At 40.1% G+C, this 15,112-nt stretch overlaps 1 protein-coding gene across 2 annotated transcripts in view; it reads left to right on the plus strand.

The window, feature by feature from the left end:
* LOC127427812 (heterogeneous nuclear ribonucleoprotein L-like) overlaps positions 1-15,112 on the plus strand; it is a 63,625-nt gene that overhangs the window by 20,808 nt on the left and 27,705 nt on the right. Inside the window, exons 2-6 of one of the 2 annotated variants that reach the window (XM_051675616.1) lie at positions 5,278-5,396; positions 10,911-11,148; positions 11,565-11,650; positions 13,741-13,837; positions 13,938-14,010. In XM_051675616.1, the coding sequence (XP_051531576.1) occupies positions 5,278-5,396; positions 10,911-11,148; positions 11,565-11,650; positions 13,741-13,837; positions 13,938-14,010 (613 nt within the window). Of the gene's footprint in view, positions 1-5,277; positions 5,397-10,683; positions 10,734-10,910; positions 11,149-11,564; positions 11,651-13,740; positions 13,838-13,937; positions 14,011-15,112 lie in introns of those variants that run through there. The other variant, XM_051675617.1, reaches the window with a different exon arrangement.

Here is a 15,112-nt window from a genome sequence, read left to right on the forward strand (position 1 = left end):
CGTAAGCTACTTTAGCATGTAAATTTTGCTTTCACAGCTAAGTTTAGCATGCCAAGAAAGTGCAACTTTAACAAAACCTGGCTCTGCTTGGCCGGGTATGAAAATTGGCTGGCAAAGGATTGGGATCCTACACAGGCAGTGTGCAAATAATGTTGTAAATCTTTTGATCTGTCTTATATTGGGGGAGGTGTCTTTGAGCAGCCACATGAAGACCAAAAAACACCAACATGCAGGAACTGCTCCAGCTACCACATCTTCAATCAATGATTCTCAACTGCAGAAAAAGTCTCTAACCCTGCAGTAAAGATGCAAAAGCCTAATGATGTGCTCTGCTCACTGCTGAAGTACTTTGGGCACTAAAAGTAATAAATGCACACTATTCCTGCAAATTATGCGATAAGTTTGCTTTTTCAAAAGATGTTTCCAGATTGTGACCAGATTTGCTTTATTTTTAAGACATCTCTTTACATTTAGGCTCGCTCCTTATTTCAGAACTGTCACATTAACAGAGCTGTTTGTATGGATTACATTTAAAATGAAATGTTTTCAGTTGAACTTTTGTCAAACAATTGTGTGGTTTAGCGATTATGTGATTTTGGTGCCATTTTCAGAATGAAAGTCTAAATGTTTGGTGATGGAAATGTATTGGTTGAAAAGAGTGGGAATCCTGGGGCGTGGGTGTGAGTCTGTGGGTGTATGCACACACACTGTGGGTGTATTTTATGTTAATGAAGTGACGCAAAGCGCAGTTTGCTATTTTCCTGAGAAATACTGTACAGTACATCCAAATCCTGAACCACATTTTCCACACATATAAAAGGAGCGTGTCACTGTCATAGAAATATGCCCGACAATCATTAAAGAACATCATTTGTAGTTCATCTAATTCATTGCATACAGTCCATTTACACTACCAACTTCTTATGAATGTGCTGTCTTTGTTTATATCACCGGTGTTTGACAGGGAATGGACTATATATTAGAGTGCAGAAGGACCAATAACCGGAGAAGAACCTCAGAATTAAATTACACTTGACCCAGCCCATTTGTGCTTGCGTGAGCAATTTCACCAAACCCACTTGCGCCTAAACTCAGCGCATGCTTGCACGAAAATACCAAAACTTCATGACATGCCCTCTGAATTTGACTTAAAGCAAAGCGCTGCACTTAGCACCAGCGCACATTTTATCGATGCACTATTTGGAACTTTTGAGACAATTTACAGATTAAAAATAAGCTCTCATTATATTATCTGTTCTTATATTGGTCAAATCATACATTCCACATACACAGTTTTGTTTGAAACATGTTGAGTAGAGAAAGGAAAAAATCACATAGAGTATTTCTTCATAAATTTTTCCCATTTTTCATTTTAGAAGTTTAGAAACAGGACATGGCAAATATGGCAACATCTGCTCAAACCTAGTGTAATGAAGTGACCCCATTGTGATAAAACTAACTATTATGCTTTCCACTTGTGAGAATATTTCATCCAGTGTACTGAGATATTAGTACAGTACATGATGAGGATGTAAAAACACACAGCACAAACATTCAATAAGAGTGATTAAACTGAAGGATGTGCTTCACTGTAGAGCTTTACAATGAATTCACTTGTTTTCAATCACATTACTGAAGATCTGCGAGCTTCACTGCGACACACAGCTCCAGTAATGTGACACTGTCAGGTCTGTGATGTGAAGAAACAGAATTGATCAGTGTGTATGTGAGAGAGAGAGAGACTGAAAGCTTCTGCTGGCAGACAACTGCAAAAAAAAACAAACATAAATTCATTGAAAGATGTTGCCGGACAAAAGCAGCATTACATGAGGACCATAATGACTTTCTGTAAACACTGAACACAAATGTGTTGAAGATATTTCACCTTACGGTAAATTACAGTCATTTCCATCATGCTCAGCGATCCATTTAAAGAGAACTCACTCTTATAATTGATGTTATTAATGTGTGTGTGTGCGGGTGGAATTGTCTGCGCCCACAGCACTCATGCAGCTGCAGTTTATCTGACGTTTTCCTCTCGTAACAGCCAGTGCTGCAATTTCAGCATGATTGTCCTGAGGGCATTTCCTGTGTTCCTGCTCTTTTGCAGTCATGTACTCCCTGCAGGACGTCTCCTCATGCCACGCTGCTTTTTTCTGAGTGTTCTCAACATGAACGTGTTCAGCTGTGTGAGCCGTAATTTAGCTGTTAATGGGAAAATCCGTTGGTGTGAGTGAATGCGGTGACAAAAAAAGTCCAAAAATTGTTTTTGGACATGGTAATATTATGCTGTTTTTACCATACTGGTTCTTGGCAAGATATAGATACAAATTCAGTTGCTTAGTTTTAAGTGAATGTAAACAGGCTGCAGATAGGATCGGTATCGGCTCTGATACTGACGTTTTCAAACTGGATCTTGTATCCGTCTGATGAGCTCGATCCAAATCCAATACTGTGTGTTAATCATGGTTGTTACCGTCAAGCTCAGTAGCGGTTTTAACCACCACGCAAACCACACAATTGCGTGGGGCCCCGGACGTCGGGGGGCCCCCGCCCCGGTAGGAAAGCTAAAACAGCTTGAGGGGTGACATGATGTTCTGGGTACACATGCAAGTACGCTGTTGTCAGCACTCTTTGAATGATTAATGTTAGAAGCCCACTGTGTTTGGGTCAGTTTTTCAAGTAGGACTTTGGGTTTGGGTTTGTAATATACAAAAAAAAATACAGGACTTCCAAACTTGTTTCACCCATGAGTTAGGGGCCGTTCACATAGAGCACGTTTTTGTGTGTGTTTTCCTTTGTAAACACATGCTGGATGAACGTCCATACCTGCTGTACCGTGTCTCGCTGTTTCTTCAGTGTTTCACGCAGGACCGGCACATTTTTAGACACCGTGTAAAGTTAAAAATAACTTCAGGTCTCAAAAACGCTCGTCGAGACACCTGCGTTCTGTTTCAGTTGTTGTGTCTAGATTGTTTTTAGTGCAGGTGTCACAAAGAACAAGTTCAGTTTGTGAAGAGGTGACTTTTACAATGTTTAACATGATTCCAGATTATTTCAGTTTCAGCGCTTGATAAACGGCGATGTTTTTCCCTTTTAGTGTGCTGAGGGGCCGCCGTGCCTTGTATGTTTACTGTTACAATACGAATGTTGCCTACAATGCTTACATAAAATACAGCCTCAGCAGTAGAATATAAGCTCCAGGTGAAAGTAAATAAGACAGGAATATATTACTATTGTATACAACAAATCCTCAAAGTATTCATAGTAATACTGTATTGACTGGACAACAATTAATAATTGTTGGGTTATAATAATATTCATAAATAACAACTGAATTCCAAAATGTTACTGGGTGAAGTAGAGTTTGCACACCATGTTCACTAAAAAAAAGTATTTTGTAAAAATATACTGTATGTAGGTAAATATTGCTTTTTTATCACTGTATTGTTGAAAAAACTGGAAAACATGCATTAATTATCTTGAACAAGATTTTTATTTCATTAAACATTTTAAATGTACTTGGCTACCATGGCTGATAGGTTGAATTTAAAATTATGATTTAAAATCAATTTTATGTAATTTTTTAGGCAAAATGTTTGAAATGGGGTCCTGGGTTGGTCGGTTGCTTGGGGCCAAAACATTCTCTCATTATTTACTCACACTCATGATATTCCAGGTGTGTTTGACTTTCTTTCTTCAGCAGAACATATTTGAAGTAAAATAGAGAAATGTCTCAGCTCAGTAGGTCCTTAAAATGCAAGTGAATGGAGATTTCTCTTTTGAAGCTCCAAAAATCACAGACAGTCATCATAAACATCATCCATACAACTCCAGCGGTTAAATTAATGTCTTCTAAAGCAACACGATCACTTTTGGTGCAAAAAAGATCACTATTTAAGTACTTTTTAACTATAAATAATCACTTGTACTTGTAACACAGCTGTATATGCATTCATGAGAGTTCTAATGTAATCTCACTCTCTTCTCTCAGTTGAGACATCCAGGATGAGCACACAAACGCACCATTGAGAGTAAAGAAACAGATAAATACAGATCTAAAGCAAAACCAATGAAGAACTTCTGTTCAGTGTTCCTCCTAATCAGCGCCGCTCTTCCATGTGTGATGCGTGTGTGTCAGTTCTCGTGTGAACATGCCAACGCGATTACACCACATGCATTCATTTAACTGCTGGAGTTGTATGGATGATGTTAATGATGACTGTCTGTGATTTTTAGAGCTTCAAAAGAGAAATCTCCATTTACTTGCATTTTAAGGACCTACTGAGCTGAGATATTTCTCTATTTTTCTTCAAATGTGTTCTGCTGAAGAAAGAAAGTCAAACACACCTGGAATATCATGAGGATGAGTAAAAGATGAGAGAATTGTCATTTTGGGGTAAACTGTTTCTTTAATAAATAGTCTGCATGTGCGGTGCGCTTCAATAAATGAGTGGTGCTCTGTTGTTTCACACACAGGCTGATGATGTGCTGCTGTTTTCAGCTCTCAGAGCGGCATGCAACATGTGAGCGCTCCACATGAACTGCGGTACATCTCAGATGTAGATGCTCGATAGTTTGGTTCACTTATAACATACATTATCATCAGAACTGGAGAAACAACTCACCAGAGCTTTAATGAAAAGCATATTTAACTGCTATGAACTAGCCTTCACACCGACAGTGTCTTCCTGGAGTGTCAAAATATTATGTTAAGAAATTGCGACCGAAATACATTACTATTGTTTCATAAAATTATAATATTTATTATTATTATTGTTGTTAATTATTATTGTTATTTTATTATTTTTATTTTTATATTAAATTACAAAATAAAGTTGACTGGATTCCAAAAATAAAACTGGCTTCTTTTCTACCGAAGACTTTTACTGCAATTACTGTTAATTTTGCTGCTGCGTTATACAGTAGACTAGTTAACAATCATGTTCTTCTTAATAGGCTATATATTTTTATGTAATCCTTTGTGTTTTCTATTTTGTAGTGAAATAATGTGTAGTTAGAAGTTTTTGTTTCTTTCCATATAAAATAGTCGTTCAGTGGCACACAGTGAGGTATAGATATTCTTAACTAATTAAGAAAACAACAACATTGGTATCAGGATCAGCCGTTAATGAGAGTTCAGGTGTCAGAATCGGATCACGAGAGAAAAAGTGGTATGGGTGTATCCCTAGTGTAAATACAGTACATTATAAATACAGTTTCAATTAAAATGTGTTGAAATGATGTTGAATATCTCTCTCTCTTTCTGTTTCGCAGGATAACGACTCTGACACTCATCGCATCGCTCCGTCGCCTGTCGTTCACGTTCGTGGACTCTGTGAATCTGTGGTGGAAGCTGATCTGGTTGAAGCCTTGGAAAAATTTGGAAACATCTGGTAAAATTCACATTAAATTCAATTAAACAAATGATGGAATGATTTTCAGCATGAATGAAAACCTCAAGGGAAACTTGTAGATGTGCAGAGAGAAGTTTAGAGAGATTAGTTTGACTAACCCTAGCCCTTATTAATTACTGAAATTGACCACTATACAGAATTACAATTCTTGCTTGTGTGTCTAAAATAAACTTTTTTGCCAAACCTGCCAATGAAGAGTAAATTGAGAAAATTTGCCAGCCATAAATGTTTCTTATTGTCTATGAAATGCACTAATTTTATTAAAGTTATAGATTATTGTCCTTGTGACAACAGAATTATTAAGCTGTTTTTTTACTCAGATAAATATTATATATACTGTATATATAGGCCTATGTTGACATATATCAGTGTGCAGGTGATCATAGCATCATATACGAGATCAGTCCGTCTCCATCGCATCCTGGATACACTTCTGATGGTGCATTTTTACTGTTGTTAAAGTTGTTAGAAGATGAAGTCAAGACAAACATGAGCTTTCAGTACTGTGACAATATCTTTCATGTGCATTTAACACAGATTCTTTGAGCGTTTAATTCCTCTGAGATCAAATGAAATTCATATGAATGAAACGACTGAATCTCTTCAGCTGCTCTGGACTTCTGCTGATTAAAGAGCACTTAAAATCAGCCAAAAATCTGTTTTCATATATATATATATATATATTTATATTTAGTATAACAGTCAGATGTTGACTGTGGTGCACAAAAAGTCATTTTTGTATTATCAGTTCTTCCTATTTTCAGTATGGACTAATAATGGAAGGGAACACACAAGCTCAAAACAGAATACATGAAATGTTCACCTGAGCTACATTATTACAGGCCCGTTTAAACAGTAAACGTACAGTACAGTGAATATTTGACCTTAGACAACATCAGTGTCCTGACGCTTTACTGCAGAGAAGACGAGACGTCGATTGAAACTGAAATCGATCGTCTATTAGACGTCGATTATCTGCAGAACTGAAGGTGGTGTGAGGTTATTTATAGACTGATGGCAGCATCAGTTAAAACATCTCATGACCACATGATGTCTCATTGTGTTTGATATCTGCTGAAAACGTCCTGGTTACTTTCGTAACCTCCATTCCCTGATGGAGAAAACGAGACGTTGTGTCGATGTAGTGAAACGCCACAACTATCTGAACTGTGTTACGTGAACTGGCGGTGTATGACGGGCAGACCGCTGTGTGCCTTGTAGCCAGCGCACCAGGCCATCACTAACCTCTTATGAGCGTCGAACAGTCCTACAGGAACATGGGGAATGGGAGATCCGTGGGGGGATACCCGGCTTTCTTACGAAAGCAAGCCGCGAACGCAACGTTGCCATGGTCATGTTCTCGCAATGAGGACATGACTCATCCACGAAATATTTCTCCGCATGGGCAGTGCCCAGACACGTAAGACAGCGATCGTGGCCGTCAGATGTGGAGAGATAACGACCGCAACCAGGAATAATACACAAACGGAATGGCATCTTTAAAAAGACGTTCCATGTGTGCCATTCTTTTTGTGAATGAAAATATAATCTTTTAGAATATACTCTTTTGTTTGTTCTGCCGAAGCGCCCAGGGGCGTTCTCTGCACTCCATGGGTGCAGAGGGGGAGAAGCCGCTGAAATGCGGCATAAATCCAGTAGTTTTGAGGTGCATCTTTGGAGGGAATTGAATTCAGTGCACTGAATGCAACCGCTCGGCTCCGAAGCCACTCCACAACACTGAACTACCCGCTGAAATGGCCGGACCTTGTATCGGCTCCTCAGCATAAAACCTGAATGATTGGTTGCATACCAGCTCCTTTTATACCCGTATGTCCGGGGGAGTGGCATGCAAATTCCACTCGCCAATTTCCATTGGCCTTTTTTCAAAAAAGCAGAGGTGTTTGGGGCTCCCAAGAGTGACCCCTAGTGTCACTACATCGACACAACGTCGAGTGAGTGACAGATAGGGAACTGTGTGTATTTAAAGAGACACTTACACCCGTCACACACCAGAAAGCTTTTATTTAAGTTATCAGCTTGTAGTGCACGGCCCTTTTTAAACAACTTGAAATAATGAAGATAGTTTGAATTTATGTTTTTTGTGCCACGTTAATGCTTTTTTTGATAAATGATATTGTCTGATGTTCCCCTTTAAAAACACTGGTGCATTTTTGTCTGCCGCCTGCAGTTTTTCACCCTCAAATTTAAAAGCTCACCTTACACACATACTGTGGACTACATGCATAAAATTGTGTCATTTTTCAGAAAAATTATTCATAAATAATATTGGATACATTACATTCTTATTTTGAACAGAAAGTAAAAACAACAAAAAACAAATGTGTTGTTCTAACATTGTAATCATGTAATTCTGGTTGTGTTCATTCTATACACCTTCAAAAAGTCTCTTTTCATTCCATTAGATGGCAGCAAGTACTAGAAAAAATAATTCTTCCTCTGTCACCCTCCATCACAATATACAGATCTGAAATGTAGGTGGCGCTCTAACACATATCAGCCCTGACAGATGTGCTCGTCACATGTAAGACATTCAGTCTAATTTTCAGTTCATGCACCACCCCACTGTTGAATATCTCGGCCTCTGAGTGGACTAGAAGCTCAGTCGAGGTGTCATTAGAAAGCTGAGATCCTCCCCTTGGAGATGATATATAACAGTCATCAGCAGTAGTCGATAACATGTTTTTCAGATGATTTGTTTAGCATGCTTTTTCTGCAAGACTGTATATTTTGTTCTGGACATCTAAGATATACCATTGGATAATTCATACAAACAAGCTCACAGACAAGTAAAATATGGCTTACTTTGTAGAAAACTGTCCAAGGTAAAAGCAGATATAAAGTTTTTAGCTATTTGGGGCTTACAGCAGCAGTGATCGGTGCATAAAAGAGATGTTTGTATTTGATGTCTTACAGAAATCATATTTCACTTTGTGATCCTTTTGAAAAGCTTTCTAACTGTGGTATTAGAGCAATAAAATAAATTATGTTTTCACATTCCTGAGAATCAGAGCTTTCATTTGATATATGATTTGTCTATTTAAGTGATGTGCAAAAGACTTTTAGATTCATATTAATATTTCTACATCATCACCTCTAGGTGGTGCTCATTTGTGACGCGAATGTTTTCAGGCCTTATTTTGTTATTTTATGTAAGATAAATGCAAAAGTGATGTAAAATCTGAAAAATTCAGATTCTAAGCTTTCAAATGATACCACATATGCTGGGGACTTTAACGTTTTTATGCGTATACTTATTTTGTGATGCACTGCTAATAGAGGTCAGTAGAGGTTGAATAGCTTCATTTTACAGTAATTAGCTACTTTTTTGACAGTAGGTGATTCACATGAAATCTGGTCATATTTAAGAAGAAGAAAAAAATATATATATACTGTATATATATATATATGTAAATTATATTTTACATAAAAAGAATGAAATCTACATTTAGGATAGGTATGGCACTGATATGATGCCTGGATTGGTATTGGGTCTGATACTGTTGTTTTTACCCAGATTGGGTATCGGTCCGACGAGCCCGATCCAAATCCGATACCGCATGTTGGTCACTGACTTTACTGTCAAGCTCAAATAATGACATAAATAACCTTCAAATCACCATTAAAGTAGTCCACATAACTCGTGCCTTTTATTCAGGCACTTACAGTCATCCAAAACTTTGTGAATTGCAAAAGTCTGTATTTAATAATAAATATACAGTCAGCATGCACAGCTAATAGTCTCTGGCACCACGCTTTACTTAACATACGTGCAGAGGCTCGTGATGCGCTGCTCAGTGCAATATGTGGTCGCTCCACACAAACTCCATCTCAGATGTAGATGATCAATAGTGGCTTCTTTTCTACTGAAGACTTTCACTGGAATTAATGTTATTTTTGCTGCTGCATCCATGCGCTCTAAGCCCTCGTGGTGGCAATCCACAATCCGGGTGACGGAGGATGAATCTCAGTTGCCTCCGCGTCAGAGACCGTCAATCCGCACATCTTATCATGTGGCTTGTTGAGCGCATTGCCACGGAGACATAGCGTGTGTGGAGGCTTCACGCTATTCTCCGCGGCATCCACGCACAACTCACCACGCACCCCACCGAGAGCGAGAACCACATTATAGCGACCACGAGGAGGTTACCCCATGTGACTCTACCCTCCCTAGCAACCGGGCCAATTTGGTTGCTGAGGAGACCTGGCTGGAGTCACTCAGCACACCCTGGATTCAAACTCTCAACTCCAGGTGTGATAGTCAGCGTCTTTACTCACTGAGATACCCAGGCCCGAAGAGTACTCCCAGTCAGATCCACACAGTGAATTATAGATGTTCAAAATCAATAATAAAAAAACAACACTGGTATCGGATCGGGATCGGTATCGGCTGATAGTGGTAGTTCAGGTATCGGAATCGGATCGGAAGAGAAAAAATGGTATTGTTCCATCACTAATTTGGGACCATTAAGATTTTTTGCATTTTAACATTATTTTCAGGATACTTAAGCACATTTAAATGTCCCATTCTCATTACTGTAACAGTCTTTATTTATTTTTTTTACTGTATTACAATAAACAAGATGCTGTTGTCTAATAATTTTTCAATTCAAATAAGCAAAAATGAAAGACAGTACCGAGTGTACTACTATGATGTATAAATACTTTACAACTGAAACAATCTATCATTTTCCACATTGCGGTAATGAGAATATCATAGTAACAATCTATTTTCGTGTCGCGGTAATGAGAATTGGGTAGTAAAATGTGCTTATTACACGTCTCTCTGGAATACTGGATTCTGATTGGTCAATGGCACCATCTAATGTTCTGTTATTTCTCAGTAACAACCGCAAATCCACGTATCAGACCGCTCATCCAGATTCTGCGAGTCATCTTTCCTGCTTCTCGGATCACTGTGCGATCTCTAACTAAGTTAATAAAATAATTTCAACACAAATCAATATTTTATATGTATTTATTTATTTGGTTAGTAGTCGTATAATAAGCGGGATAATGGACAGTCAGTCGGTTGTTATCACAAAATAAACCCTTCAGGATGATACAAGAGTCTCCGCTTCACATCGGGATCCTGATAATCCTGTCGGGTTTATTTTGTGATAACCGGCTGACTGTACATTATCCCTTATTTAACTGTATTGATAATAATGTTCCAGTGAAAAAAAAAAATCTTATATCCTGGATTATAATTTCTTTTTTGTTTCCTTTGATTTTTTGAGTAAAATAGGACCAGGACATTTTCTTGACAGGTTTCATGAGTCACCCAGAAGTTGTGGTGTAAGTAACTACTTCAATAGTGTCTCTTGACTGCAGTTGAACTGAAAATTTTGAACATTTTGTGGTTTGACAAACTCCTGTTTCAAAACAACTTCCCAAATACTGCTGGTGTTTCCAAACAAATTGTGTAAAGCAGCGTGATGTGTGGTGTAACTTCTCTCTCTGTCTCTGTTGCAGTTATGTGATGATGATGCCGTTCAAGCGTCAGGCACTGGTGGAGTTCAAGGACGTTCAGAGTGCTGATCGCTGTGTGGCGTGCGGCTCTCAGGAGGCCGTCTACATTGCCGGTCAGCAGGCGTACTTCAACTACTCCACCAGCAAACGCATCACGCGGCCCACCAACGCAGATGACCCCAACAGCGGGAACAAAGTGCTGCTGCTCTCCATCCAGAACCCACTCTATCCCATCACCACGGTAACCAAGAGCTACTGTATTTAATCACCATGGCAACCAGACCCATAACATCACTATACAATAGCTATAACCCACTTCATATAAATAGAAAACACACTCTGATGTCACAGTAGAGTCTGGAAGGAAGTTCTGTCATCATTTACTCACTCTTATGTTGTTCCAAACCTTCCAAAAGACAGCTTTTTAAGGCACCATTGTTTCCAAACAGTACACAGAAAATTATGCTGCCTGAGGGGCTGTTCACACAGGATATGTTGCATTCCAAAACTGCAAATCACAGGGCTCTTGAGACACGTTTTTCAAAGTTGAACTCCTTTTAGCTTATCACAGCCTCTTTAAAATACAGCCCTCAGGATCTTTATGTCAGCAGATCAACTGTACATGGTTCCGTCTCAAACTCTCTTCATCTTCTGCAGGATGTTTTGTACACAGTCTGTAATCCAATCGGAAGCGTGCTGCGGATCGTCATCTTCAAGAGGAACGGGATCCAAGCCATGGTGGAATATCCTTCCTGTGTGACATGTATTTGCAACACCCTAGCACCTGCCTAGCCACTCCCTAGCAACCAGATATAACACCTTAGCAACTACATAGCAATGCTCTACCAACCACCCAGAATACCCTAGCAACCACCTAGCAGTACCCTAGTGACCACCCAGAACACTCTAGCAACCGCCTGGCAATGCCGTTGCAACCACCTAGAACACCCTTGAAATCACCTAGCACCGCCTTAGCAACCACCAAGAACACCCTAGCAACCGGCAAGCAAACACTTAGTGACGCCCTAGCAACCACCCAGAATGCCCTAGTAACCACCCAGAACACACTAGCAACCACTCAGGACACTCTAGCAATCACCTGTCTGTCTGTCTGTCTATCTCTCTGTCTGTCTGCCTATATATCATCAGTCTTTTTTCTATCTGTCTGTCTGTCTGTCTATCTATCTATCTATCTATCTGTCTCTCTGTCTATCTGTCTGTCTGTCTGTCTGTCTGTCTGTCTGTCTCTGTCTATCTGCCTGTCTATCTATCTATCTATCTATCTATCTATCTATCTATCTGTCTCTGTCTGTCTGTCTATCTATCTATCTGTCTGTCTGTCTGTCTGTCTGTCTGTCTATCTATCTATCTGTCTCTATCTATCTATCTATCTTTCTATCTGTCTCTCTCTCTCTATCTATCTATCTATCTATCTTTCTATCTGTCTCTATCTATCTATCTGTCTCTCTCTATCTTATCTATCTATCTTTCTATCTGTCTCTCTCTATCTATCTATCTATCTTTCTATCTGTCTCTCTATCTATCTGTCTGTCTGTCTGTCTGTCTGTCTGTCTGTCTGTCTATCTATCTGTCTGTCTGTCTGTCTGTCTGTCTGTCTATTTATCTATCTTAAACTTTCAGACAAGGCTTTGCCAAGCAACCTCAAAGTTTTTGTGTGTGTGTGTGTGAGTGTGTGTGTGTATGAGCGTGTGTGTGTGTGTATGAATGTGTGTGTATGTGTGTGAGTGTGTGTGTGTGTATGAGTGTGTGTGTGTGTGTGTGTATGTGTGTGAGTGTGTGTGTATGAGTGTGCGTGTATGAGTGTGTGTGTGTGTGTATGAGTGTGTGTGTGTGTGTGTGTGTGTGTGTGTGAGTGTGTGTGTATGAGTGTGTGTGTGTGTGTGTGTGTGTGTGTGAGTGTGTGTGTATGAGTGTGTGTGTGTGTGTGTGTATGTGTGTGAGTGTGTGTGTGTGAGTGTGCGTGTATGTGTGTGTGTGTGTGTGTATGAGTGTGTGTGTGTGTGTGTGTGTGTGTGTGAGTGTGTGTGTATGAGTGTGTGTGTGTGTGTGTGTGTGTGTGTGTGTGTGTGTGTGTGTGTGTGTGTGTGTGTTGCTGTACACTGAGACTCAAGCACACCTTTAAATACACAGATAAACAGGATCCTAAATGAACACTTATTAGGAGTCTGATGTGGTGAAATGCAAATGGGCTTTGCCAATTGACTCTCTCAGAGACCCAGCGGAGCAGAATTAAGTTTTTTATAGCAATTAAATATCTAAACTCAAAGATTTCATATGATTCTGATTCTGAAATGCCGCATCCGGCTGTCTTTATCCCTCTCTTCGGCTGATAAGCCCGATTGCGGGCCAGGCGTGCGTACTCATGGCCTGGCCCCGCCCTCCCCCTCGTCACAGCACATTAAATATGTCTGTATCCAGGCAACACACAGTGACAACGTGTGACGTTGACAACAGGACGTTATTCACAGAGACATCTGTCAGCCTTGTGATTCTCTGTTTGTTCATGTGTTTTGAACATCAATGTTTGAACAGCGTCACAGCGTTTACACTCTTTATGAAGTCAAAATATCAATGGATTACTGTTGTGTACCTGTACGAGAAAGTGTTTTAACATCAAAGCTATCACATCAGCTTTAATGTGTCATTCACTGACTATGAATTGAAAACACAGTTTTTTTTGTCTTATTGTGCTGTTTTTCAAGTTATATTTCAATATTCATTTAGCTGACCTTTCATTTCTAAAAGCGCAGACACGGATAAAGTGTGTTTTTAAAGTGTGTCAGCAGTGAGATTTCTCCTTGACCTGCAGCACGTTTGAATCCATTCAGAACGCACAGAAGGCCAAAGCCGCTCTGAACGGCGCCGATATCTACGCCGGCTGCTGCACTCTGAAAATTGAATACGCTCGGGTAAATGTGCAGCGTTCACACACACACACACACACTCAAACTCACACACACAGCGCTGGAGCTAACACACATGCAGTGGCGTTGTGCTCTCTCATTCTAGCCTTCACGACTCAACGTCATCCGAAACGACAACGACAGCTGGGACTACACCAAACCATTCCTGCTGCGACGAGGTAACACAACCCTTACTTTACCCTACTGTGTGTGCGTGTGTGTGTGTACATGTCCTCTCTGAGGAAGATGCTAATGTTCAGACATTGCTCTTTTATAACTCAGGAGACTTGATGGAGTTTATAGTTTGTTTAAAGGTGAAGTGTGCAATTTCTGTGACATCAAATGGAATTGTAAATGTTTCCCGAACAGTCACATCTTACATTGGTTGAACACACAGATAGTCCCACCCCAAACGCATGTCATTGGTCGAGTCAGAAGTTGACACGTCGGACCGCTGAAACAAACAGATGACTGTTTTAAAAACATCACATTGCAAAAATGACACATTTCACTTCTTTAAGTAGCAGTCTGTCATAGGTATTTCTCTTAAACAAATAGTTCACCCATAAACGATCATTCTCCCATCATTTACTCACCCTCATGCCATCTCAAACTCGTATGACTTTCTGTCTTCTGCTGGACTCAAACGAAGATATTTTGATGGAGATATGAGGTGTTTTTGTCCGTACAGTGCAAGTCAATGGGGTCCAAACTTTCAAGCTCAAAAAAGGACATAAAGGCAGCATAACTGACACACGTGTGATACATAGTTCTTGTGTGAACATGCAAGAACGCATATGTCAAGCACAAGAACACTACCACCCCTGGAGTTCGCTAGTTTGAATCCCAGGGCGTGCTGAGTGATTCCAGCCAGGTCTCCTAAGCAACCAAATTGGCCCGGTTGCTAGGGAGGGTAGAATCACATGGGGTAACCTCCTTGTGGTCGCTATAATGTGGTCCGTTGTTAGTGGGGCGCGTGGTGAGTTGAGCGCGGATGCCGCGGTGGATGGCGTGAAGGCTCCACACGCGCTATTTCTCCACGGTAACGCGCTCAACAAGCCACATGATAAGATGCACGGGTTGATGGTCTCAGACGCGGAGGCAACTGAGATTCATCCTCCTCCACCCGGATTGAGGCGAGTCACTACGCCACCACAAGGACTTAGAGTGCATTGGGAATTGGGCATTCCAATTTGGGTGAAAAAAAACACAAGAACAAGAGACCTGAGCGTGACTGCTGTGTGCATTTTTCATTTCCCTTATTGATTTGTAACTAGTAAC

Source organism: Myxocyprinus asiaticus, chromosome 37, assembly GCF_019703515.2.
Source record: "Myxocyprinus asiaticus isolate MX2 ecotype Aquarium Trade chromosome 37, UBuf_Myxa_2, whole genome shotgun sequence".
Taxonomy (NCBI): Eukaryota; Metazoa; Chordata; class Actinopteri; order Cypriniformes; family Catostomidae; genus Myxocyprinus; species Myxocyprinus asiaticus.